Source organism: Sebastes fasciatus, chromosome 7 (assembly GCF_043250625.1).
Source record: "Sebastes fasciatus isolate fSebFas1 chromosome 7, fSebFas1.pri, whole genome shotgun sequence".
Taxonomy (NCBI): domain Eukaryota; kingdom Metazoa; phylum Chordata; class Actinopteri; order Perciformes; family Sebastidae; genus Sebastes; species Sebastes fasciatus.
In genome coordinates, this window is record NC_133801.1 from 20962854 (window position 1) to 20990776 (window position 27923).

Below are 27923 nucleotides of genomic sequence, written 5' to 3' on the forward strand. Positions count from 1 at the left end.
ATTTCGTAGAGTCGCCACTTTATTGCACATAATTACATTTACACACATACTGTATACACCGCAGCCTCACAGCGTGGGGAGACTATTTACTGCTCCTCCTCTTCCTTTTCTTTTCATCCTCCTGTCTCTTCTCCTCCTTTTACTCCCGCTCTTTGTCCTCTTTGTGGGTGATCACATAACACAGGTTCTTGTAGTCAAGGTTACCGGCGACATCCAACTTTGTAAACATCTGATTTACCTGCAAGCAAACAGGTAAAGTGTTTCTTGCACTTTTTCTTTTTGTAAATCCTCAGCTCTTGTGATGAAGAGAGGAGAGCTGTCAGGTTTGCAGAAAGAGGGATCACTCGGGCTATTACATCTGCAGACAAACACAGCGCTGGCTTTTGCCATTTCAATTAGCTCATCAGAACAGGGAGATGAGTGCGGTTATGTATCATTGTCATATATTCCACTCTGGCCTCTTTATGCACCCTTTCATCTGCGCTTTGCCTGCCTGTTTCTGTCTTACTCCTGATGTACCCCTCCTCCTCCTCCTCTGTCTGTCTCTCTCCTCTTGTTTTTCCTGTCTACTGAACAGAGACATGTTGATATGAGGCCCGCTTGCACGGCCACAAGGGAACAAGTCTCTGGTGCTTTTGATCAGCTGCAAGATCAGACATGTCCACCGCTCCCCCGTGTACACTCCAGTGACTGATCATGCAGTATAATGGGCAGGCACAGACAACCAAAAGATGCACACCCACACATGTTCTCTCTGTAGATCATATAAGCATGAACACACACACACACACACAAACACACGGTGCATGTGTTGGCTCTGCTCACAGTGGGGTGGCTTGTTTGCTGGACACGAGGGAGTGAGAGAGAGAGAGAGAGAGAGAGAGAGAGATGGTGTGTGTGATTTCCCCTTTCTTGCCCTCTTTTTTTTTTGCCTTTGACAGTAAGATGGATGATTGCAATCACAGGAGCCATCAGTGAGACAGAGTGGAGGTCTATGGGGCAGTGAGACACAGCCATGGGAAACCAGCCGTCAGATTACTGCACCGCGCTGCCATGGGAACACTGCGCTGTTTATTTGTCTGGGGGTTTTGTTGTTTCATATGCATTTTCCTCCTCTCTCTTTTCCCCCCTCTGTGCGGCCTTTTGATGTACAGGGAAGGAAAGCTTCCTCATAAAATATGTGTACGCTGTGTGAGAGGGACTGAGAGGGAGAGCGTTTACGTTTCACAACATACTAAGCCTACTGTAAGTCAATATGTCTCTTCAAACCAGTACAAATGTGACAGATTTCATAGCGATTAGACTGGTCTCTTTGATCCCTTGAGAGAATGAGAGGCAGACTTTTCTCTCTCCCCAGTCGACGGATGTTTTTAAGAGAAACATCTGTTGCTGTACAAATGAGATTACTGTGTCTCTCGCCAGGGGCCATGTAGGTTATGAATGGCACCGTTACTGAAGAGGGGGTCTGGAAGAGAGCTGAGAAGGATCTTTGTAATAAGCCTGAGCTGGTAGTTAAGGGGTTTAAATCAAATTAAATTGCCTCAGATTCTGGGTATTCATCAGCGCTCACCTTCAGCTTGTGCAGCGGCGGCGCCACCGCCGGTACCTTTGAATCACTATCTCATATTGATACAGCCAATATTTCACCTTGTTGCCAAGCAACAACTCACCTCATCCTCTGTAAACTTGTCACCCCGTGACACGAGGTGATATTTCATGCTGCACGAGAGCAACAGGAAAGACGAATTACTGTTTCCATCTCTTTGACTTTGAATTAACTGTGATCTGTATTTCACTGACCGAGATGTGCGTTATCTGCATCCTGGAAGTTTGGTAGTGATTTAAGTCGTTCGTAGTTATCTGAGTGATGAATTCCCTGTGAGAGGCATCACAAGCCACTGAGTCATTTATGTGGTGTCTGTGCAGACTATGAAGAGAATCACATACTCACACCTCCCCCCCGCCCTGACTCCTGTTTCTTCTGGGTCAAAGGTCAAAGGACTGAAGGCGTTCCTCAGGGTCAGAAACACACAGGTAAAACTGCCAGTAATGATGCACACTGCACTGACTCCGTTTCATTTGATACTTTATGTGTCATTACTGGCTTTTATTGCTTTTTAGGCAAATGCTAAGATTTAATACAGAAAATGAAAACTATGCACACACCAAAATTATAGTTGACTGTGTTTTTTGGGGAAATTTCTTTTTTTATGCACCAATTCCTTCAACCTTAAGACCAAGACTTTCCTTTGGAAGACGATAAAAGCAATGTAGAGCTTGAAACTTGACTGAAACTAAGAATAAATAAATCAATTTAATTTAAAACAATAAAACAAACCAAACTAAACAACAAATATTTAAATATTAATCTGGGTTCCCAGCCTAACGTTACAGTTGCAGTGTGTACGAGAAATAGTGAAACCCAACTACTAACATTAGATACTATGAATCTATTTTATTAACCATGTTGTGCTCATGTAACTTAATTTTCAGCACTGATAATAGAGTAAAGATGAAATAAAATTGTAAATATATAAATAAATATAATGAACATTTCTCAAAAAACAAAATCAAATGAAAATAATGAAAATATTTCTGAAAAGTAAACTAACACTGGAACTCAAAGACTAAAAAATGCACACTGCACAATCACCGCAACCTTGGTACTAACTGACCTTTGAGTTTTTCTCCGAGTTGAGGGGTCCTGAACACTCCCTTGTCATCTCATCGAGGTCATCGTCACCAACTTTAAGGTGACCTGCCATCAAACACATCATCATCATCATCATCATTGTAACAGTGAAGCAGCAACTGTAAGATAGTTGCATGATGGAAATCCCAGTATAAATAAATAATAAGCAAATACGGAAACATACGGACATTCTTGTATAGAGCATGTTATGTAGAAATGCAAAATTCCTACTACTAAATACAACTTACCCAGAGCAGCAGAGGTCACTCAGGTCACTCAGGTCACTCTCATCAATGATGGTGAAAGCCTGCAAGCAGAGGACAGCTACACAGGTTACCATGAGAGGCAGTACAGCTCCACACAGCAAGAGGGAGAGAGATGGAGTCCTACATGAACACAACATCTGTCCTCTAACCCAATGGTTTTCAAAGTGTGGTCCGGGGACCCCCAGGAGTCCTTCAAGGGGTTCCAGGGGGACCCGAGCAAAAAGGGGACTCATTTATTTTCACTATAATTCCATCCATAAGTAACACAATGGCAGAATGTATGACTATTTAGATCATGGGTTTCATACATTTTATGTTATAAAAGTAGGGCTAACGCATTAACGCAAAATTGTTTTAACGCCACCAATTTCTTTAACGCATTAACACAATCGATCTTTCGGAGGTTGTAATGGGCTCAGTTTTAAAGCTAGAGTGAAGATACTGGTATCATATGAAACTAGAAAAAACCTAAGGAATCCATTGGTAGCATGTCATACGAGCTTGTCGTGGAGGAGGCTAAATAACGCTACGAAGTTGGCGATTGCCATTTTCAAAGGGGTCCTTTGACCTCTGACCTCAAGATATGTGAATGAAAATGGGTTCTATGGGTACCCACGAGTCTCCCCTTTACAGACATGCCCACTTTATGATAATCACATGCAGTTTGGGGAAAGTCATAGTCAAATCAGCACACTGACACACTGACAGCTGTTGTTGCTTGTTGGGCTGCAGTTTGCCATGTTATGATTTGAGCATATTTTTTATGTTAAATGCAGTACCTGTGAGGGTTTCTGGAAAATATTCGTCATTGTTTTGTGCTGTTAATTGATTTCCAATAATAAATATATACATATGTTTGCCTTAAGCCCTAACAGTCCCATGTTAATAAGAGTATTGAATACTTGACAAATCTCCCTTTAAGGTACATTTTGAACAGATAAAAAATGTGCGATTAATTTGCAATTAATCACGATTAACTATGGACAATCATAAGATTAATTGCGATTAAATATTTGAATCGATTGACAGCCCTAAATAAAACATCTAAAAGCAAAAATCCTATCAGTAGGGGGACCCTGGAACAAAATCTTATTAAAAGGGGGTCTAATTTGTGTCAGATTAAGGGTGCTTAATGTGAAAAAAATTGGGAACCACTGGTCTAACCTCTTTGAACTCCTGGATCTGGTTCAGCTCAAACATAATATTGAAATGTTGGAGCCTCCTGCCTCCTTCTCCTTGGCCTTTTTGTGTGACTGTAACAGAACACACTTTTCAGATGAGAGAGGAGGTCCACGGTCCTCAGTCAGCAGAAACACCAAAAACACACGCAATACACAAACAGTCATGTAGCTGATTATGTTTCTGTTGTATATCACCTTTTTTTTCTTGATTTCTAAGATGTAATTCCTGATCAAAAACGACATGATATCCAGTATCGATTAGTCTGTATAACTAACCAGAAATTGCATTAAAATGGCAAGCAATACATACTTAGTGGGCTAATAGCAGGTCAATGTGTGCAATCAACATGCTAGATATCCTGTAAAGCCTCTTGCCATCGTGTGGATCTTCTTTCAGTCTGCTTTGTGATCAGATGAGCTGTTAAGAAACAATAAGAGGAGTTCCCTTCCTTTATAAACTACTAGGTCAACTGTCCAGCACCTGTTCTGTCCAGACAATACAGCATGGCCTCCATTGTACAGTGTGTGCTTCCCACAGCAGAAAGGTAAGATACGTTGAATGAGGACACGTCAAACAAGCTTCAGGACATGTACTGGATCTATATTTGAAAGCAGACAGAGTGATTTTCCTCACAGTAACCAGATATTCTTATAACCCCCTCGTGTACATGAATGGGATTATGACAGGGATGAGGGGGTCTGGCTGTTCTGGCCGTCTGAAAGCATTATTGCTGATAGACGTCAGCGGTTTCAGCAGCTGTTGAGGCATCAGCTCATTATGGGGAGCAGCGGTGTTCGCGGCCCTTGCGCCTGCAGGAAATGTCTCATTTGACAGTGTAAAGTGTTAATTCTGTGTCAGAGCACTAACTCAGAGGTGTAAATTTAAATGATCCACATCACAGCTTCTGATTCTTATCAAGTGACTCATGAAGCGGCACATGTTCACCTCCTTCTACACATTTTCAAGGTTTTTCTGCTGCAGCCTGAGCTACGACAATATATATAAAGGATAGTAAAAACATCAGCAAAATGAGCATGGCTGTGTAAATAGCACCGTTTTAATGAAACAGTAGAGGATGTGTGTGTTGGTACAGCTGTCTTGCTCTCTTAACAAGTTGAGCCAGACGTATGAACAGCACTGAAAAGACGAGGTTTGGAGTCTAACAACACCTTTAAGGTAATTTAGGTCAGCGTTGCAATAATGTGCAGACACAAAGCAAGCGCTCTGAGTACTATTTTAGGGATGCGTGGCTTCTACTAAAACATGAGCATCAACCATGTATGCTGATAAGCTGATATCAGATCCGATCCAGCGTGATTCACATGATTTAGTGCTGCTAACGCCTCAGGTGTCATGTACTTTCTGGAGATGGTATGCCTCCCTAATCAAACACACCACAGGTTACACACTCCCTTTGAATACATGCATTACCTTAACCCTAAACCCATTGAAAATACCTGCTTTTTTTTGCACGTTGTATTGTAATCATCAATCCAAAATAATATTTTCTTCATATTATGGATCAAAACAATGTGTTTCATTCTTCCTTTCAAGCCCCGATTTCCATTTCAGGTCTGTGTAAAAGTCACCTTGCAAAGATGTCAAACTTGAGATAGATAACACACTGGGGTGGATTAATGCACAGGCTGGCTTGCAGCCTACAGGGGCCCCATGTTTGCAAGGGCCCCCAATAATTGAAATGTACTTCAGAGAAAAAAAAGAACCACATTGACCCCTATTGGCCCATTAGAAACATCTTAAAAAATTAAGCAGCTGATTCGTCAGCAATATGTCAGAAAGAAAATGTGATCATGGAGCACAACAACAAAAAGCACAACGGCTGGATGAACACCGTGATCGAGATCTACTGAAGAAAATCCCTAAATTGCGAGATATTTCAAGGCTTCGAGTAAGTCTCAATGTGTGTGTATGCTCTCCGAGTGTGTACCTGTGAGCCGTGTAATGTTCCTAGCACACTTTTTACACATGGCATGATGAGAAGGGGGCCTCACACAAAGAGTAGTCTAAGGGGGCCCCTGACCACCTTAATTCGCCACTGATAAAGCATCACAGTTAACATTTCATCACCTTCATTATTAGTCAGTGAGTTGTATTGTAGCACCATACAACTGATGCTGCGTGATATACTAAAGTTGAGGATTTTGACAGGAACATTGTTTGCTGCGATGAATCATCTCAAGCAAGTCTTTGCGAGCTCATTTTCTTATTGTAATGCAATAATGAATAGTGAATGCAAAGTTTATGATACAATATGCAAAATCCATGTAGGGCTACAAGCAGCCCACTTGAAGATGAAAAAATCCATTAGAAACTTTGCAAACATAATGATAAATCATCTATTTTGTTTGACTTATACATGTTTTGTATCTGTTATTTTTGTGGGATAAAATCTTTGAAAATCAATAAAACATATTTACAAAAAAAAAAAGAAACTTTGCAAACATAATGTGAATAAGAAGACAACACACTATCAAAATGTAATTATAAAGTCATATAAATTAAATAAATCAACTCCCAAACATAAATATATATTCTGTTGTTTCCTTTGAAAGCTGGAAGTCACAGCTGGAGGTCATAAGGTCAGGTGTGCAGTGAGTCTTCTCACTTCACTCAGGTGCGTTTCTCACGAGTGAAACCATCGTGTCAGATCCTGGACCACATCTGTCCTGCCTCTGGTCCTCCTCACCGCCCTGCAGGCCGTGCAGTAGTGCTCAGTCCAGAAGGAGGTCTGGTGGACTCTGTATCTCCTCCTCCAGTCCAGGTGCCTCCTGAACCGCACCGGGTTCCTCCTCAGCATCAGCAGGTACCGGGCCAGGCCTCGCACCGTGGAGAAGTCGTCCACGTGGATGAAGGCCTCCGGTGGTAAGAACCGCTCGTAGTTCTGCCTGGACGGACCGAGGACCACCGGAACCGAGCCGGCCTGCAGCGCGTTCCACAGCTTCTCCGTGATGTAGTCGGTGTGCTGCGAGTTCTCCAGAGACAGGTAGAACTGGTACCGGCGGAGCAGCTTGCGCACCTGGACGCCGGTACCAGAATCCTCCGGTATCGGCTGACCCGCTCTACCGAACACATCCACCGGGATGTACCGGCGGAGCTCGTGGTAGAAAACAACACGTGTGTGTGACTCGGACCAGTTGCTGACGACCCAGGCCAGGAGGTGTGGTCGTGGCGGGTTCCGCTGGGTTCTGCTGAGTCCACCACGTGGGACCAGATACCCGTACGGTAGGAACACATCAGAGTCTGTCCGGTACGTCATGGTGAGGTTGAAGACGTCCTCGAAGCGCCACAGCTCCGTCGTGTGCGCAGGAGACTCGTAGTTCATCCATATCCACTTTTGCGCATTTGGACGCGGTTCCGGTGGCAGATCCGCGGCTCCGGTGACCAAGTCCCGGTGGTGGATGAGCACCGCGTCGGCACGTGGGTACGCGCGCTCGTCGTCGGTGAGCGCGCACCCGTCGATGTGGTAGAGTTTAAGGCAGTCCGGGAGTTTACGGTACCGACCGAACGGATGCGTCCACACCAAGAGGGTCACCACGGAGTCAGAGTCTGCAGGTGTTGTGTCCGGTGAGTCCAGCAGGTAGAAACCCAGAAAGAGCAGGAAACCGACCACGGCCACATACACACAGGTGGAGGTCACTCTGAGAACCAGCAGGCCCACACAGCACGAGTCCTGCTGGGACCACCGGGAGCGCCTGTGCGTCCGAGCTCTCCAATAAGACCCTGTTCCAATCATCCTGCAGTTATGTCCAAAAAAAACTCTCTCACACACACTTTGTCCACTTTGTCCAAGAAAAAACGTCCACAGGAAATGCAGCTCCAGAGGGCAGAACTCATTGCAGCCTGCAGACACACCTTATCAATGTCCTACTTTCAGTTAAGGAGTGTTGTTTGACTAACAACATGAGCTTTTTCCTGTATTGTTGTCCAATACCTGACGTCCTCCAACAGAGTCTAAAACATTTGCACCACATTTGCCCCTGCTCCCATCATCCTGAAGTAATTTCCACCCAATGTTAAAAAAAAATCTCTCACACAACCACTCTGTCTGGAAAAAAACGTCCTCAGGAAATGCAGCTCTAGAGGGCAGAACTCATTGCAGCCTGCAGACACACCTTAAATGTCCTACTTACAGTTAAGGAGTACAGATAACAATAGGGCAGATTGTTTGACTATAATACAATGAGCTTCTTCCTGTATTGTTGTCTAATACCTGACTTCCTCAAACAGAGTCTAGAAACATTTGCACCACCAGTTGCTGTATGCTCAAACATTTGACGTGGCAGGCAGCGTTATTGGCCCGGGTTCTTGTTACCGGTGAATGGGGCTTTTGTCGGCCTGGTCGGCCTCCCAGGCACTTTTAGGTTGGGTAAACACCAGGGCGCGGTGTCCTGCTCATGAAGTAAGCAGAGGTCATTTTGTGAGGCATATTTTTCACTTAGAGTATTTCCATTCCGACCTCTTTTCAGGGGTTATTCAGGGGTAGATAGTCAACAACAGTACATGTCACATAGAAGTGGTGCACATCATCTGAAAGCTGGGAAGATTAATTTGGGGTGCAGCTCAGCACTGTGTGTCAAGTTGTTCTAGTCATTGATAAAAAAAAAAATAAGAACAAAATAATCAATTACAATAAATTGTGAAAGTGTATAAGAGCGTAGTACATGTTGATGAGTTTGTGATGCCTTTTCTATTATGTCTCATAAATTGTTGCAGCAATTTTTGTGTTGATACGATGTGTTTAACAATTTTTTACCACTTAAGAACTGCTAAAATGATCAATAATCCCTCCAAAATACCACATTAAGACACCAAGACCTTGAGGAACACTATAAAAAAAAGCCATGCTGTGATTTGGGATCAAAAACCTTTGACATTTGGAGGAGATTTCTGCAAGAATTGCATTTTTCTGCAATTAGATGGCGAGCACCTCTGTTCTGTAAACTGCTCAGAAACCCCCTTATCGTCAATCTACCTAGGAAAGCTATACATCCTCTGAATGCTCTAGGTCTCCAGTTTGTGGTCGCAAAGTTTCATGAGGCTGTGATTACCTTAGAGGTCACCACAGGTCATTTTATACAGTGATGTCAAGTTTCAAAAAATGGTCTCACTACAATGAAATGGCCACTAATATCATCACAATCGGGCCACAAGATCCACAAGAGTCTCAGCTTTACAGTGATAACCAGTTTATATAATTCAAGACTGTTTAGGGACCCCTGTATGCAGAAATATTCAAATACACCATTTTAGAATATGAAAAAATAACACATTTATACTGCATTCAAAAACTGGTTTTTGCACCAAACTGCATGATGACTTGACTATGACTTGCCCAAAACTCATTTATCATAAAGTGGGCGTGTCTGTAAAGGGGAGACTCGTGGGTACCCATAGAACCCATTTTCATTCACATATCTTGAGGTCAGAGGTCAAGGGACCCCTTTGAAAATCTTCATGCCAGTTTTTCCTCGCCAAAATTTAGCCCAACTTCGTAGTGTTATTTGGCGATCTTCCTAACAAGCTAGCATGACATGTGGTACCAATGGATTCCTTAGGTTTTCTGGTTTCATATGATACCAGTATCTCCCCTCTAGCTAAAATTCAGTCCGCCATAACCTGCAAAAGACAGAATAGCGGCCGGGCCAGGGGTCAAATCAGAAGTCTATTGGAGAATTGATAGAGAGATATTGAGATATTAAATCATTAGTAAATAAACCCCTCAGATTTTATGGGTTGACTAATGAACTATTTTTCTTCTTGTCAAGATAATGCAATAATAATAAACCATGTAAAGAGGACTTTTCTCCCTATGGACACACTATGTGTGTCTTTTACCACTAGGTGTCTCCCTACACAAGCACAAAGCCACTATGTGAAGTTGTCCTGGTGCAGCCTGCCTGAGTTGTGTACTGACATACTGGGATTTTTTTTTTCTCAAAACATGCATGTTTAATTTGTCCAATGAATAAACATTTCAGCTGTAAATTAAGCAGGCAGCAGCGAGGCTTTGAAAAGGTTTGTCTTGAATGTTTTATTTATCAGATATGACCCAGCCATTGCAGCACCCTCCAACCACAAATCTTAATAGGTGACTCACAGTTTAAATTTTTGGTGAGCTAACCTAAACAAATACAGGAATAATAAAACACATGGCTTTCAGATACACATTACTCTCTGTGAAGAAGGATCAACTGTCCAGGTCGTCGTCATTCTGATTCATGAAAAAATGATGAGGCGACTGGGTTGGGAATCTTGCACTGATGTGTGTTGTGTCTGATCTCTGGTGGGCAGGAAAAACACGGCGTGACTGGGACAACATTATTCCTCCCCACAGACACAGAGTATGTCATGAAGTGTGTGAGTGTGAGCGGAAAAAAAATGGCAGACAAGGAGGAGGAGTGGGAGGAGATGAAGCAAGAAGCATGTGTGTCTCCACTGGGTCCTCCTCCTTCCTGTTGCATCCATTCACTTTTCTTCACCGTGGAGCAAAAAAAAAAAAAAAATCTCTTTGTGTGTTTGCGTGCGTGCATATGTGTGTGTGTGACTAGTTATATCCCCATAAGAGGTTTTGTATTCTTTCTGCATTATTTATCCTCCCTTTCATCTGAACAGTTCTATTTTCAGCCGATCATTTAATGTCCTGCCCGGGGGTTATCTCGCGTTGGGAAGAAACTCAGCAATCTCATAAGTTATGGAGACATGGCGAGGCTCAAACATTATAAACACATGTATGTCTTTCTTCAGAAATAGCAGAGGTGGATGAGGTCAGGAAATGACACAGAGGAATGAGTTTGTTTGTCTTCTTTCAGTTCAAAACCAGGCAAATGTTGCTGGAAATGAGCTATAATTAAAGTTGCACTGATTGGTGATAGGGTGACATTTTGTTCAGCTCAAATTACAGCCACGGTGATACACACAAAGCTTGGCATTTATGTTTGCTCCATTTTGTCTGCATCTCTCTTGCTAGAAAAAAAAAAAAATTTGTGTCAACGCTCTTTCATTTGCCGTCTGCAGACCTTGAGTCTCCACTTAGGGATCAATATCTCATCTTTATCTATTCGAACAGCGCCGCAGAAAACCAGCCACACGTGGGGCATCTCGGGTCATTTTCTATGAACAGTGTCAGCGATCTTATAAGGATTAGGTGCATGAAACTGCACCGATTAGTGTTATTCTAGGTCAAATACACCAAAAACATATTTTGCTGACTTTTTTCTAAAGCTTTGTACATTTTCCAAGTTTGCTGCTAGCTTCCTGTATGTCAGAAGTAATACCACTGTGTATCGGTATGTGTATTTGTGTGTGAATCATACCAGCACAGAGTGAAGCATTCAGTTTTTTGATGGGACCCCCAGGTCTTCACTCATCTTCCCTATTGATTTTCTCTTGCTTTCCTCTTTGCGCTCCCAGGGGATGGGATGTCTCAATTGGTCCCGGCCGGTGAAAGAGAGTGTGAGCGATAGACAAACAGATAGAAGATGAGGGAAAGAGAGAGAGAGAAAAAAAAACACGAAGAACGTTGAGAGAAAAAGAGGAGGAAGCGGCAGGAGGGGGCCCAGCGAGCTCCCTGATCACAGAGGCCCCTCGCTGACCCCTGACCTTGATCATGACCTCGGAGGTTACCCCAGAGGTCAGAGGTTGTGTGAAAGTGCCACCGCGGCGATTCACTCCACTGCTGGGTGATGATGATCTTATGCAGCCTCCCCAGCCTGTCTGCCATGATCAGTGTTGCTCTCTGCCTGCAGCTCCCAAGGGCCACGCATCCATCTCAGACCCGGCAACACAAGGCCCGCTAAAAGCACCTCGCAGGCAGAGTCAACGAGCAGCAGGAGAAGGGACACAAACAGAGAAAAGTGGGAAAGCTAAAGGACAGAATGGCTGTTTTATTTTCTCCCCTGAAGCACTGTATAAGATCTAGTGGTATAAAGGCACGGACACTAAGAACGTGTGTTTATTTCTCTCTGTTTAACCAAATGTACATGAACTGATGACTGAGGCTAAATCTGTGGGTCCCAACACGTTCCCTCTGCTGTCCCTGTCAGGAACAATTTACGCTGCGTTTTTTCCTCTCCTCTCTAATTTTAACATGAAATGTAATAAAAAGACAAGTGAGGGGAAAAATCCCTCTCAAGTCATTCATGCCAGACGTGCAAGAGCCTCTGCAGCAGGAACATGATAATTTGAAGGTGGATTGATAACTCAGACTCTTACTTGTTCCGACTTACACTGTGTACCCCCTACTGCTTCAAAGTAATCCAGAGCCTAGTGAAGCTTCACTCAAATCCTTATGGAGATGCTGTGTGTGCTGAAATTCGGAGAGTTTGAGAAGAAGCGCCTGTCTGGCAGTGCAAAATCCACTGATTTGTAATGCTAACAGCAAAGTCTGCGTTAGAATTTTACAAAATTTTACTTTGTACAAAAATGCATTGGTCGAGCCTTAGTGAAGCAGAATGTAACTAAAAGTCAAAGATCTCAGGTATAAATTAGCTATAGAAACAGACATGTTTAATGGTCTCCCTGAAAAGAAAATGCTTTGTCTCTTGTGTGTTTTTACATGAGATTGAAGATGAAGTCCATTTCATGTTTTATTGTTCATTTTATCATGATTTAAACCTGCAGTAGGCAGAATATTTTTGGCATCATTGGGCAAAAATTCCATAGTAACCTTTCAGCATATTGTAATTCAAGTGTTCTGCGAGATAACTAGACTTCTGCTCCTCCTCATGGCTCTGTTTTCAGGCTTTAAAGAATCTAGCCCGTGACGGGAGACTTTGGCCAATCACAGGTCATTTCAGAGAGAGAGCGTTCCTATTGGCTGTGCTCCGGCTGGTGGGCGGTGCTTGGAATTTCCTCAACTGATCTCAACATGGCTGCCGGGTCACAACCTTTCTGATTACATAGCTAAACAGATGTTTCTGAAAACATTTGAGGTGAGAAATACGCATTACAGTAACAGAATATTGATTTATATTTGATCAGCGCTGCCTAGTTTAACCTTTTGATCGGAGTTTGCTCAGAGACGGCAGGCTCCAGCTCGGCTCTGATTGGTTGTTTTCCTCCGGTCTGTGAAATCTTGCTGATGCCATTAGGAGCACCCGAGGACACCGGAGGACACCGGAGGACACAGAGGCACATGATTTTTTTCAGATTACCTGTCTCATGCACATTGTCAGGATATAGTGACCTTTGTTTACTCATATTTGCTCCTTTTCTGCTCACTGCAGCTTTAAGGGCTGCACTTTGGAGTAAAATGATTTCTTTTGAATGGATGATTAAACAAAATTTGAGCTGTTTTAGGAAGGGAATATTTTCTTCTTTGATTGCAGTTTTGTTACATGGAAGAAGTTGTATGTTTCACCACTGCAACAGTGTTTTTGGGGGCACTTGTATGTGCTTGACACAATAAATAACACAACTAATAAACAAAGTAACTATATCACCTTACAGTATTTGAAACATTTAATCATTGTGTTATCTAAAGTTAAAAGTCGACATTGGGAAATAATCATAAATCACATCTCAACACAAATACCATGCATTCTGTGGTCGCTTTCAGGCGTTGTTATTGATTGATAACATATTGTTGAATACTTTTCATTACCTAGTAATATCAGCGCCATAAGAATAGACTGTGTTTCGTCTTTGTTGTGTGTTTCGTCTTTGTGTGATAGTAAAAGAGAAATCTATAAACACATCGTAATGGACACACTGCAAAGCTACTAAGCCCGTAGGGATTATCTCAGACCTGTATTTCTGGTTTGGCTTAATGATAGGTAGCATCACAAGTCATGCAGGCCAGGCCAAGGAAGCACTGATTAACACGGCGGAAAGGGAGAGAAAAGAGGGGATTTAACATGCAGTATTTGGTCTAAAAGTATTCATTATGTATCTCATAGTGCAGATCAGTTGCTCATACTTTTAAAAAAGGACAATCTTGATAAAGAAATAGTGATTGACTCTGACACAAATCATGCTGCTATTATGTCTTTTTTCACAGGAATTCTTTTAAAGCGGCTCTTCCTATTTAAGTGCAATTCAGTACATTTGATTAAAGGCATGTGACTCTGTCATGTCATGGCCAGCCTGCAATTCGCTGTATTATGTCTATAAATGAAATATATAATAAGGCAAAGCTACCGAGGCTACACATGCAGTTGAGCACTGAGCGCCATTCATACTGCTGAAGGAGGGCGACACAAACTGCTTCAAATCAAATCAAGTAATGACCTGAAAGTTGAGCTAATTCAATGCACAAAAATGCCCACCTTGGTATGTGCACAAGTGCAGGGAAAGAGCCGTCATTATCTGTGGCAAATTCTTGCTATTTTTAGTGGATGCCATTGAAGTGCAACGGCTGTAAAGAAATTAAAATGATTGTAGGGCAAAAAATAAAGCTGTAAAATATTTATTTTAAATGCTCCGAGCATTCAAGGAAAAAAACTCCTAAGTGTGAGTGCAGGCGTTGACTTTTCCACACAGCCAAGGCCTCACGACGACACACTCGACGTGTCACATTTGGGAACCCACAAAATGCTAAAAATGAAAACAACGTGCAAAACAGATGTGTTGCCCTGATAAACCTGAGCTGAATGAGGCTGGAGCCGAGGCGTGATGTGTTTTAAGGTGCATAATCGGCACAGTTTGACGCAGGAATTTAGGGCACTCCACACATCCATACAGTGTAATTAGAAATTCTTTGCATATCCTCGAGCTGAAGGGGGTCAGAGGACATGGTCAGCAGGAGTGACGCCTCCGGAGCAGCCAGGGTTCAGTGTGTTGCTCAAGGTCACTTCAACAACAGATATGTATGCACACTGACACTCTCACCACTGGGCTGCCCTGCTGCTGCTGCAGTGACTTGACTGGATTAACAACACAACAATCTTATTTGAATAACTAATCTGATTAATATCTGTGCCACAAAAGAATGCCTTAAAGGGGAATATCAGGCTTACTTTCTTATTCATATCATAGGGAATTGAGAAGATCATGAACTTGTAAATAGCTTGTGCCAAGTGTGAGTCCACTCCATCTTTTACCCGTTCTTAAATGGCCAAGTTCAGCAGGTTTCCTCAGCAGCCCTGCTTTGTTGCATATTATGCTGAATTTGTACACTAGATCTACCGTGTTGATAAAGAATAACAAGAAATACATGTATCATGAGACTCAAGTTATTGTGGTTAATTCTGATTAGAGTTGAATGTTTTGTTTTAACAATTTAGACAGACACTTTTAGCCTGGATTCTTTTTTCAACAGTCCAAATTGATTACATTTGGATTTATATTTACATATATTTATATATAAATGACTCAAAAACAAACAATGTAGTATTCATAAATTAAATTCAAGGTGTTTTTTTATTAAATGTTTGCAGTTTAAATAGAAAATAGACTACCTACCGTTTCAAAAAGGAGTATTAGTTTGAGTTTATGAAAAAATCCAACAACATGAAATACATGGAAATTTGTATTATTGATAATATTTTGTTTTAACAATTTAGACACTTCAGCCTGGATTCTATTTTCAACAGTCCTTATTAATTACATTTGGTTTACATTTATATTTAACTTAAACAAAACAAACCAAAAAAAAAATCACAAAGTAGTTTTCATAAATTAAGCTCAAAGTTTTTTTAATTTTTTTTATTAAATGTATGTAGTTTTAACAAAAAAAAATTGACTACAGTTTCAAAACATGCGCATTAGTTTGAGCCTATGACAAAATGCAAGTATAGGTGCCTAGAAATAAAAATCACTTCCTACCAATTCACTTTTAATCTCTATTTTTATTGCTGATTTTGGAGGAACAATATTTATGTTTATGGTGTAATAAATTATAACATGTTGGTCTTAATTATCTTCTTGCACAGCTCAGAAGAAACATGGCTCCTGAATGCTCCTGTTTGGGGTTTTATTATTTTTTTTGTTTTACATATGGCTTCCAAGTAGCCTCCTGGCATTATTTTTTGTCTGATCTTTGCTCTCCATAAAAACATAATGATCAAACAAACTACAACATCAAACATCTGTTTTTTTCAAGGTAATAAAAACCGAAAGAGTAATTTAATGCAAGCTCTGGTTATTATTTACCTGTAATATCTGCATGTTGATAAAAAATAAAAAAGAAGCAATTATAATGGCGTTATAATTAAAGCAACACTCCACACAGCTCAGATGAAACATGGCTCCTGAATTGTGGGATTTTATTATTTATTTTTTGTTTTACATATGGCTAGCCTCCTGGCTTTATTATTGTATGATCTTTGCTCTCACATAAAAACACAATGATCTCACAACATCAAAACATGAGCCTCATATGTGTTTCTTAAGGTAATAAAACCGAAAGAGTAATTTAAAGCCAGCTCTGGTTATTATTTACCTGTAATATCTGCATGTTGATAAAAAAAAAAAAAAAAGAAGCTATTTAAGCAATTATAATGGCGTTATAATTAAAGCAACACTCCTGCGAGCTGACTCCCGTCCGTACTCCGCGCTGTCTATCCGGATGAGTGTTAGAACCGATCCAGTCCGTGTTTTCCAACCAGCCCCCCCGGTCCTCTCCACTGAACTCCAACCCCCGCGCTCTCTATCAGCATCTCATTCCTGTCTCAATATGTCTCAAGATGGCGGCCAATGCAGGATCGATGTTTCAATATTGGAAGCGCTTTGACTTACAACAACTACAGGTCAGTTCAACCTCCGTTTAAACCCGCTCGGCCTCTGTTCGCTTCGTCTGTCTGCTCTCCTTTCGGGCTGTGTTTTGTGTGCTTTTGTCCGCGGTAGTGTCGGTAGGTGTTTGCGGGAGAACGAGAAGACCTCTTCCTCCTCTTCTCTCTCTACATTGATGAAAGTCTCTCCGCTGATCAGAAATTGATCCTCTTTGTTCAATGCAACATCGATCGGACACACTGCAAAACTGGGCTAGAAGCAGGGGCCCAACCGCCACTGGGGAGGATTGCGACCGAAATATAATAAAAACAACACGGCTTTTAACAAAAAAAGCTTTTCCTTTCGCTATCTTTATTGACTTCAACTTTTACCGGAGCGAGTAGCCGTAGTTAGCCCGACGCTGTAGCCGCTGGAAGGCTCCATAATTTGGGGGAGAAAAAAAAAGAAGTGCGACTCATTATTAGACGTTGGCGTTGCTGGGTGACACCAAGACGGGCAGGGAGCTCCAGACGCCGCTATACTTGTGTGTTTTTATGTGCTTTTTACTATCAAATATATAAGTTTAGTAGGTGGATGAAAGGATGGAAACATTAGCTAACGGGTTTTTGAAGCAGTTTATAGTGAAAGTCCTCTCCGTGGTGACGGATTTCGCTCTTCATGACTGCAATTATACAGTGTGAGGGTTTTTTTTTTTTTTTTTTAAACAGACATTGCCACGTCTTGTTGGGAAAAGAGTGGACGTGGGACGGGACAGTGTTTTTGTTGTTGATGCAATTCAATAATAATAAAAAAATGCTAGTAGACATATGAAAAGATGGTGACCTTGTTGATTATATGATGAACTCTTCCAGAAAAATGTCCCCAGCCTTTAAACACAGCACTAATCTCCAGTGCACTAAAGGAGGCTATATGAGGGGAAATATTGGGCCTATTCAGTGTGTGTGAATATAAGCCAGTGTGTATATATTACAGCTCTTGTTTGACCTATCACAAGACATGTTAGACAATGGCACTGTTGTGTTTTTTCTCTCTCGTGGCATTTAAAACGTGCATTGCTGAATTTCAAATCACCAATTTATGAATATTATTATCATTAATGTATCATTATGTAGGCTATACCCCCCCTCCCCAATTGTTCATACATGTTTTTTTTTATGCTTGGGATTTAAACTTTTTTATTTAGGTCATGATGCCCCTATGACTGGGGTTAGACAAAAGGACAGTGAACAAGTCTTCCCAGCGGGGCTTTGTGTTGCACTTATGCCACATCATCACAGGCTTCACTTCTCCTATTTATTTGATCCTGTTTGGTCCTCCTACTCGTGCCCCCTTATTCATGCATTATGTAAAAAAATGTCTCTTTTTTTCAGTCCTCACTATCTATCTCCCACCCCCTTCCTGCCACCACCACCACCACCCCCCCTCCAATCTTTCCTCTCCCTCACCTCCCCCCCCTCCTCTCCTTTTTCATTTTTTCTCTCCTCTCTGGCCCTTCACCCTGCTTTCACCCATTTCGCCCCGTCTGAACTGGTGTGTGTGTGTGTGTGTGTGAGAATTTGTCTGAGATCGGTCTTTTTTCGTAGATTGACTGCCAGCGCGGACAGTGAAGGCACTGCCAGCAGCCAGGACATGAAAAATGCATCGCATAAGTTTGTGATAAGGCCCTGGGTAATTATGGCAAAGGCCCCTATCACAAGCGATTAGTCAGGACAGTGAATCTGAGCGTGTGCAAAAAGCCTGGCGGTTGGCAGGCCTGTCTGCAGGATAGGAATCAGTCGGAGCTTGTGTGTGTGTGTGTGTGTGCGTGTCTGTGTGTGCAGAACTGCTCAGAACATTCACTGTCTATTATTGATGACATCTTATTTACTCTCCCTCCCACTGAGAGGCTCCTAGAGGAAAGCCTTCAGAGAAGAACCTGTTTTTCTTATCCGTTTTCTGAGGATAATGCAGGGTTAGTATGATATGATCACGGTCTACGCATGGCCTTGTCAGCCAATTGCTTTCTCATTTGCTTCTTCCTTGTGATCGCATGGGCTGTGGATTCTGTTTTTTCCGAGGCACCAGCAAAGGAATGTTTTCTTTTTTTTTTTTTGTTCCCCGTTTGATGATGAAAATCCAACCCAACCTAGATGTCAGTAGCTTTAAGCCACCGTAGTGTCTACTCCTCAGGCTCCAACTGCTGATGTTCATTAAAATCCTATTTGATCAGCGTGTCCCATTCGCCGTGTGAGAAACTAGCTAGGTTGTTGTTACAGGACAGAGAGTGCTTTGAAACAGCACAGCGAGCTGTTAACTTGTCTTTTCTGCATGCTTTTTTTTTTCTCTCCCCCCCCCCCCCCCCCCCTACCACTACAAACACAAATGGGTGCAACAGTGATGCTTTTAGCAAGGTCTCGCACACTTGCAAAATGGATCAGTGATTCAGAGATGATGGCAGGGTGACAGTGAATTACAGATGGAGGAGGTTTTAACGTCTGTAATCCCTGTCCGTCCATTACAGAGTTGAGTTTCTTTAGAGGGGATCATCACTCTTCTCTCCTGTTGTTTTTTCCTTTTTTTTCCCTATTTTGACCCAGTCAAGCAGTTTGCTGGAACATTGTGTTTCTACTTGAGAGATTGCGCTTCATTACAGGCGAGCCTTAATAAGATACGAATAGCTGAGTCCTAGCCTATACTTTTATATTTTGTGTGTAAGCTCTGGGAAATTAAGAACAGACCTTTCTCCTATACACAATTCCCAATTTAGGCCTAATAGCCTACATCTCACCTCATAACATTTCCTGGAACAAAGCACCCTAGAGCCATTTTGAAAAATAGTTCACTATGTTCGGCTAAATAGTGACTTAGGTGAAAACTGATCTAGAGCCCGTTCTTATTCGCCACCTCCTAATGGGTAAATTTAGGAAAAGGTTTTTGTAAGCTGATCCCGGAGCTGTGGTCAGTGGCAACCTGAGTGGTTTAAATCTCTCAGCGACTGGCCCGCTGTTGTCTGGAGGAGTTTTAGTGTTAATTTATGAGCCGGTTGTCTGAACTCACTGGTGGGATATTTTTACCCCTCTGTTGCTGCACAGGCTGGGGGAGCATGGAGGAAGGGGCATCACGTCATGCTTTTACTGTAGCCAACCGCTTCTCTGCCCAGTGACAAAACCTGGCATTGGGACTGAGGTTTCACTGTGTGTCGGTGGGTGGTGAGCGACTAAGCATGAGTCAGAGTGAGGGACGAGTGCATGTCAGGTCTTTGGTCTGCCCTCGGTCTACTTTGGTCAGGGCTATGTCATCCCACTTTCTAAGTCGTTCTAGTGTATCCTAAACTCCATACGAGTGAGAGGAATGTGCAGCTCTGGAAAAGAAAAAACTTCTCTTCATCTTCCTTATCGGAGGCTAATTCTCACCGGAGGCCCACACTCCCCAACTCCTCAGCGATTTATTGTACGTCACACTCGGCCTCAAGTTCTTCACCTTCCCTCTACTTTGAGGAGTGTCTACACTACACTTATTCGATTTAACACAAAAAGTACATTTACTGTCTCGAGTTGATACCAGAATATTAAATTCAACATTTTTTTCCCTGCATTGTAAAATAAATTTTGACCAATGTCATCCGATGTTTGAACAAAAGATAAAAAAGCACTTAACAGAAGTCTAAAAATAGGGCTATCCAAACAGATGAAGTCAGCAGCTCTTAATGCAGGCTTTATGCAAAAGTGTGTGACAAACAGACATGTTTCCTTATAAAACTTGAAGGCGTGGAAGTCTCTGCTTTGCTTAAGGATAAAAATATCACATAAATGTGTTTTTCTTTCCGCAATTTGTAATTTTAGATTCAGCAACACTAAAGCATTTAACGTGGCTGCATTTAATCTGAACCGCCTATACTTAAGACAGACCAAAATGTTCATATAAAATGCAAATATGGTAACATAAAATAAATTGGGCTGTCAAAGTTAACGCGATAATAATACGTTAAGGCAAATTCATTTTTAACGCCACTAATTTCTGTAACACATTAACACAACTTGCAGGTTGTAGCAAGCTTAAGTGTAAAGCTAGAGTGAAGATACTGGCACCATATGAAACTAGAAAACCTATGGAATCTATTGGTACCAACCATTTCATACTAGCTTGTTGCGAAATTGACGCCAAATTTGGAGTCACAAAAACTGGCATGGCCATTTTCAAAGGGGTCCCTTGAACTCTGACCTCAAGATATGTGAATGAAAATGGGTTCTATGGGTACCCACGAGTCTCCTCTTTACAGACATGCCCACTTTATGATAATCACATGCAGTTTGGGGCAAGTCATAGTCAAGTCAGCACATTGACACACTGACAGCTGTTGTTGCCTGCTGGGCTGCAGTTTCACATGATATGATTTGAGCATATTTTTTATGCTAAATGCAGTACCTGTGAGGGGTTTTGGACAATATTTGTCATTGTTTTGTGTTGTTAATTGATTTCCAATAATTAGTGTATACATACATCTGCATAAAACAAGCATATTTGCCCACTACCATGTTGACAATATTAAATTCTTGAAAAATCTCCCTTTAAGATACATTTTGAAGAGATAAAAAAATGTGTGATTAATTTGCGATTTACTATTTTAACCTATTGATAGCTCTAAAAACAACTAATAATATTGTCCCCTCTTGTACAGAGTACAATCTCTACATACCTAATAATCCTGGTCATAATTGTTTATGAAGGCCTATTTTTACCCTAAGAAAGCCGTTTTTTGTTTTTATTTCATTCATATTGAATCAATTGAAAATATTTGAATACATGCAGAGATTATATACTGAGATAGGCCTGAAAAAAAACTGACACCTTAAAGACAGTAGAGTTACTCTTTGTTGCAGTGACTTTCATGTGTTCTTACACTTTGAATTGAATCATCACAACAGATTTCACAACAGACTCATTATAGGAAAATTTAAGTTGCATCATTCCTCCACAGGCTGACTGTGGACATCACAATATATTAGGGGGGCCTACAGCCCATGTGAAATGTCTGTATCTGGCTTCTGCTAAAGCATATACACCGCTTTCACCTAACTTCACCTAACTTGTATAACTTCTCTGCTTCTCTGAGAGACTTTTCAGTTTCAGTACACAAATTAATCCATATAAAGAAGCCATAAAAATGTCTTTCAGGGGTGCGACAGCATATATTTTATAAATCAATCAATACTTTGTCAACTTTGCTGTTCAAACTCTTTACAGGCTGCAGTGTGTACTGTATCTTTACCAGTTGGTATCAGTAACTTCACAAAAACATCACAAGGCAGCTCTTTAGTTATGGTAATATTCAGAAACACTTTAGAAATGGAATTTTATATTTGATGATCATCCAAAAATGTTTCTCTATTGCTTTCATATTTTCCCACAGCTTAATACTAAAACACTTTAATGTAACTACACAGACAAAACACCCCCCCAACCACCAGCAACAAGAGCACAGGGGGCAGTTTCCAGAGACCTATTTTCAAGTGGCAGGCATTATTTACAGACCCACTTGGAGTCTCTCTCACCTACGGCATCATAGAGTTTCACCGTATCTCATGACAGAAGCATCCATTATTCTGCTACTCTGTATTCCAGCAGAGTAAGAGAGAGCTTGGACTTCGGTGACTGGACACTTCTCTATAGGCTCACTTCGGAGGACTATACTGGCTGTTTCCACTTGTAAGTTTGAGGATGATGCCCACTTTATTTAAAAAAAATCAAGCATACACTTGAAACAGTGCCTCCACGGCCAATGTAATCTTGTAAGTCTAGTTCATCTTGTGATATTGAGCCGACGGTTTTCAGTAAACAAAAATCTTGCATTCCTAAGAAAAAAAGTCTGTTGTTGTCTGTAGTTGACGGGTAAAGTAGGAAGGTGCAGACCAGCAGTGGGCTTAGATCCAGTCTCCTACGTGCAACAAAAGAAACACTCACTCTTTTCTTGTTGCTTTTATCTTTTTATCTACCACATATTTTCAGCTATCTCACCTTCATCAAGGTGATCTCATTTAAAATGCCAGCTTTTTATTAAATCACCACTACCTGTTGGTTTTCAGAGGTATGAGACCAACAAATAGTTAAACATTATTGGTCACACAATGTAATAAAGTAGGGCTGCAGCTAACAATTCTGTTAGAGGTGCAGTTGACGATTATTTTATATTATTGATTAATCTGCAGATTATCTTCTCAGTAACTCAAGAATTGTTTGGTCTATAAACAGGGTTGGTAATTTGCATTAGCCAATAGGGGTGGGAAAAAGACATGATTCAAGATTCACCTATATATATATATATATATATATATATATATATATATAGCTTTTTTTTTTAAATTACGATTTTTAAATAAAAAAAATGTAATGCCAGAATCGATATATTTGCTTCATTTGAGTCTATGCGGAGGTAAAAGGAAGTTACCGCTTTTATTGTTGTAGTCTGAGTAGCGTGACGTCATAATCGTACCGTAACCGTCAAACCAAAGCAAACCGTAGAGAGCCGAAAAGACAAGACAGAAAACAACTTGCAACTACAACTTGCACCCTCACATTTTAAATCCAACGTGGTAAACACACATACAGTGAAGTATGGAAACACTTTGGGTTTCACACATTGTCAGGAAAAGCAGAGCTAGACATGATGGCTAAAGCTGCATGCTAACTCTGTCATGGACAGGAAACGTTATCGTATTGCGGTAGCGTGCAGTTAAGCCAGCCATCACTCTCATCTCCGTGGTCAAATCAGTCGACGCTACAACTGTGGAGCATCCATATACTGACATTTATGTTAAATGCATTCAAACGGCCCTGATTGAGCTGACAATGGATGTATAAAGAGAACGAAGCTGACCGCAGAGCTAGCGACGGACATGGCGAAGTTAGCAGAAGTATACATGTGTGAATACGTCTGGTTTTCAAAAAAAGGTGTTAACAAAGGGAACTGTATATACAAAATACATACTCTATGGAAATAAGATTGATTGGATTATATTAACCAGACGTATAAAACATTACATGCCCCTTATAAACTGAAAAGAAAATGCCATTTATTTATGAGGGAACTTATATAATATTTACTATGAATAGTTCTTGACAATGACTGATATATTTAACTTCAGGACATCTCTGACTACATACGTGCTGAAAATCTAAAGTTTTTACCGTATCAATTTAGATATTTTCCAAAGTAAAAGTCCCTAGAAGTGTATGGTTCAACTTTTTCTCATGGTCTAGTGTTAAAAAAGTAAAAAAAAAAAATTGCAATGAATCGTAATATCGAATCGCAATACTTGTAGAATCGCAATACTTAAAAATCGCAATACTGAATCGGCACCCAAGTATCGAATCAGGAGATACGTGTATTGTCCTAGCCTTACTAACCAACAGATTTGCTTCACTCACCAGCCAAAAAAAACAATGATAGTCTATCGAGTGGCTGGTAGATTTTGGAAGGGGACAAAAAAGTTATTTTCTGACCCTGTCTATAAAATGGTAGAAAATTAAAAAAATGCCCTCGACAACCTCCTAAAGCACCAGATGACATCTTCAGATCTTTTTGTCCAACGAACAGTCAAAAACTGAAAGATATTACGTTTATAAACATATAAAATGCAAAAAAATCATAACATCCTCAGCACTGAGGAGCTGGAACCCAATGACTGTTGTTTTTACTAGAACCACAGTTAATCAATTGTCAAAATAGTTGCTGGTTAATCTTCTGTCATTTGAGTAATTTATAACATTTTCAGTAACACATCACTCTTTTCTGTATTTTCCATACTCCAGTCATTTACACTATACACGCAGCAGTACATGAGGATTAGAGTTAAGTGAAGAAACCGAAGAAATGTGTGGTGGGAATAACTTTTGAATAATGACAACTCTGGTGAAAAATTGACTAAAAGCAGCCGAGGAAATCTGAGCTTCTGAAAACCATTTGATTGGTTGTTAAGGTGCAGATTTCTGATGACCCAGCAAAGCAGCGCCTGGATGAGATTTACAGTATTTCTGAGGAGCTAAACAAGACGTTAACATGGAAATATAAACAGAGGCAATGGACCAGAAAACGAAATGGGAGTCCCGTTTCCACAAGGTACCACAATGTGATAATTTAGACCAACTGCAGACGGTCACACACACTGGGGGCCAGTGTTTGAAGCGTTTTTGACTGGTTTGGCTGAGCTCACACTGCCGAGTTTGAAGCTAATGCAGAGCTTCATTTTGTTCAACAAACCTGTCCGTCTGCATAAGCCTGCCTGAAATGTGTTTCTGCAGCAAACACGCTGTGGCCTTTAGCGTCTGGTGGCGCAAAGCTATTGGTGAGCCACTTGCCCTGACTAATTTTAGTGTTGTTTATCTCACTGTTATCAAGGAGTCTGGGCTAAATAAGGCCTGATGTGCAGACCTCATCCCATGCTAACGTATGACTCCCGTATCAGTGTCCTGTTGAGATCATTGACCATAGGTATTGAATTCTAATAGGCCTATTGGTGTGTCCTAATGGTCCAAGTATTGAATTATGATATTGGCAAGGGCTGATGGCCTCAGGATTGAATTATGATATTGGTGCGCAGCAGGCTAATGGTTCTTGGCATTGAATTATGATATTGGTGCACTTTGATGGTGTAGGGATTGAATTATGATATGGCCTGCTATCTGCTAATAGCTCACTCTGTAATTTTCAATGTCAATCATGGCTTCGGTTGCTAGATCCATAGCCGGCCTTCAGGCTCAAGCCATCAGTCACGTCAGATGGGAGCAGCCTTCAACCTTTAGCCTCAGTTCGCACTCCAATTTCCGTTACACTCTCTTTTTTCTTGGCTTTTATATTCAGTCCATCCAGAAGTTTGAGATTTGCTACTGCAGGAATTTTATTATTCCTCAGGGTTTTGTGTGATTAATGCAAAGGCGAGCATTTTATTGTCTAATCCCCTTATTACCTTTGAAACTTTCACGTCATCTTGCTATTAGTTGGTAGGCGGTGTGATTAATTTTTGTCAAATTGACTCACAGTGCTAGTAGTTGATAGGGGTGGGGAAAAAAATCGATTCACCTATGTATCCAGATTTAATTTTTTTTTTTTTTACGATTTTGAAATCAATTTCTTAATGCCAGAATTGATATATTTGCTTCATTTGAGTCTATATGGAGGTAGAAGAAAGTTACCGCTTTTATTGTTGTAGTCTGAGTAACATGACGTCATCTGTATCCTTCTACCAAAACAAACAGCAGCCAGCCGGCGCGAGCAGAAACGAAAAAGTAGAAAACGATGGAGGGTCTGCGTGGATACGACCTGCATCCTCACGTTAAATCCAACGTGGTAAATACTACACATACAGTGAAGTATGGAAACACTTTGGGTTTCACTCATTGTCAGGAAAAGCAGAGATAGACATCACGGCTAAAGCTGCATGCTAACTCTGTCATGGACAGGAAACGTTATTGTATTGCGGTAACGTGCGGTCAAGCCAGCTGTCACTCTCATCTCCGTGGTCAAATCGGCCGACGCTACGACTGTAGAACACCAATATACTGACATTTATGTTAAATGCATTCAAACGGCCCCGATGGAGCTGACCATGGATGCATAAAGAAAACGGAGCTGACGGGAGAGCTACCAACAGACTTGGCGAAGTTAGCGGAAGTATACACGTGTGACTATGTCCGGTTTCCAAAATAAGGTGTTAACAAAAGGAACTGTCTTTACAAAGGGAATTGTCTTTATTCTTTGATTTTTGGGTTGTTGGAAACAATGTAATAAATAATGCCTGACAATGACTGATATACTGTATTTGACTTCAGGACATCCTTAACTACATACATGCTGAAAATCAAACATTTTTACTGTATTAATTTAGATATTTTCCAAAGTAAAAGTCCCTAGAAGTGTGTATGATTCAACTTTTTCCCATGGTCTAGTGTTAAAGAAGTTTACAAAAAACACAATAAATCGCAATACTTCAAAATCGCAATACATATCAAATCGGCACCCAAGTATCATGATAGTATCTAATTGGGAGATAGATGAATCGTCCCAGGCCAGTAGTTGTTATATTATTCTCCTCTAAACATAAGCATGAATTCATCACAGCTATGAGATGATGTGGTGTTTGATGGTTTAATGTGTTTGCATTTTTCACACACCGCCTTGTGTTATAAGGAGCCTAATGGAATTGTAATGGCTCCGAATCTGAGCCTAACTCCGTTTCTGTAAGTGTCCACACCTTTTGCAGTGTTTATGTTGAGCTCATTCCCATTTTGGTAGTTTAAAAGCAACCAGAGCCTGTGATGGTCCCTGCTGCCAGCTCACCGAGTAAATGGACGGCCTGCTTCTGTGTCAGCCCTCTAAAAATAACACAGACTGCTGGCTGGGCTCAGCAGAAAACTACCACCGATTATGATGATTCAACTACCCTGTATTCACAGGTGCGTGTACGAGTGTGTGTTGGACGGAGGGGGTTTATGCTTAACAAATTGTTCTCTGCATTCGGTGAGATATTCACGGCTTTAGTTTCACGTCGTAGCTTGGCAAACTTTGCCCAGTCAGGGGAACTCAGTTGAGGAAGTGGACTGCTTACGTGTATTTTCAGTTTTTGAGGTGTAATCATTTAAGGAAAGATGGCTGTCTCGGTTTAGGCGTAGCGTACCAAAATCACTGTAATGCTTGATATACTAATTTAAATTTGAATGGGAATCAAATTAGATATTTGTAACTATTAGCACTGGGTTTGTTAATAAACGTAGGACTTGTCCGTGGTTTTGTCTTCCAAAACATGGGGAATTCTATACAAATGTGACAGTCCTGTATCTGTTAAATTCATTGGACGTCCTTAGACGATACCTTAACCTCTCCGTGACATTTGACCCGAGCAGCTGTCAGACTGGAGCCAGGGTTCAGAGGTGGTCTGACCCTGCAGACCCCAGTATGACCTGGCCCGTCTGACTGGTCTAACCTTTTAGAGCTAACAGATGATGACTCTACCATCTGTCTTGCCTTTAACAGGTCTAGCCTCCTTGAACTTGAACTTGTTTGGACGCGGAAAGAGGGAAAAACAACAACTCCAGAAGGGAGAAAATGATCTCACAATTAG

The 27923-nt window shown here is 41.2% G+C and overlaps 3 protein-coding genes across 8 annotated transcripts in view; 1 reads left to right on the forward strand and 2 right to left on the reverse strand.

Annotated features, from left to right (window-relative positions):
* Nucleotides 1–3: 3 nt before the first annotated feature.
* Nucleotides 4–4214, reverse strand: LOC141770860 (myosin regulatory light chain 2B, cardiac muscle isoform-like). The gene is made up of 4 exons (XM_074640705.1): nucleotides 4123–4214; nucleotides 2941–2999; nucleotides 2676–2811; nucleotides 4–238 (listed from the first exon to the last, which is right to left on the reverse strand). Exons 1-4 carry the CDS (start codon nucleotides 4156–4158, stop codon nucleotides 140–142), a joined length of 330 nt encoding a protein of 109 aa, XP_074496806.1. The 5' UTR covers nucleotides 4159–4214; the 3' UTR covers nucleotides 4–139.
* A 2390-nt stretch (nucleotides 4215–6604) lies between these two features.
* Nucleotides 6605–7894, reverse strand: LOC141770861 (alpha-(1,3)-fucosyltransferase 4-like). The gene has a single exon (XM_074640706.1). The coding sequence runs from the start codon at nucleotides 7892–7894 to the stop codon at nucleotides 6785–6787; it is 1110 nt and encodes a 369-aa protein (XP_074496807.1). The 3' UTR covers nucleotides 6605–6784.
* An 8794-nt stretch (nucleotides 7895–16688) lies between these two features.
* The window catches only part of cux1b (cut-like homeobox 1b), a 68555-nt gene continuing 57320 nt past the window's right edge, over nucleotides 16689–27923 (forward strand). For all 6 annotated transcript variants that reach the window (XM_074642190.1, XM_074642181.1, XM_074642182.1 and 3 more), the window contains exon 1: nucleotides 16689–16847. In XM_074642190.1, coding sequence (XP_074498291.1) covers nucleotides 16785–16847 — 63 coding nt within the window. In that variant the 5' untranslated portion in view covers nucleotides 16689–16784. The remainder of the gene's footprint in view (nucleotides 16848–27923) is intronic.

Excerpts from the sequence above, each read along its gene's own strand:
- LOC141770860 (XM_074640705.1), bottom strand. The coding sequence starts at position 4,158 with ATGTTTGAGCTGAACCAGATCCAGGAGTTCAAAGAG. Across the intron at positions 3,000-4,122 it reads AGATCCAGGAGTTCAAAGAG|GCTTTCACCATCATTGATGA; the intron begins GTTAGACCAGTG and ends CTCTGCTTGCAG. Across the intron at positions 239-2,675 it reads ACTCGGAGAAAAACTCAAAG|GTAAATCAGATGTTTACAAA; the intron begins GTCAGTTAGTAC and ends GTTTGCTTGCAG.
- LOC141770861 (XM_074640706.1), bottom strand. The coding sequence starts at position 7,894 with ATGATTGGAACAGGGTCTTATTGGAGAGCTCGGACGCACAGGCGCTCC.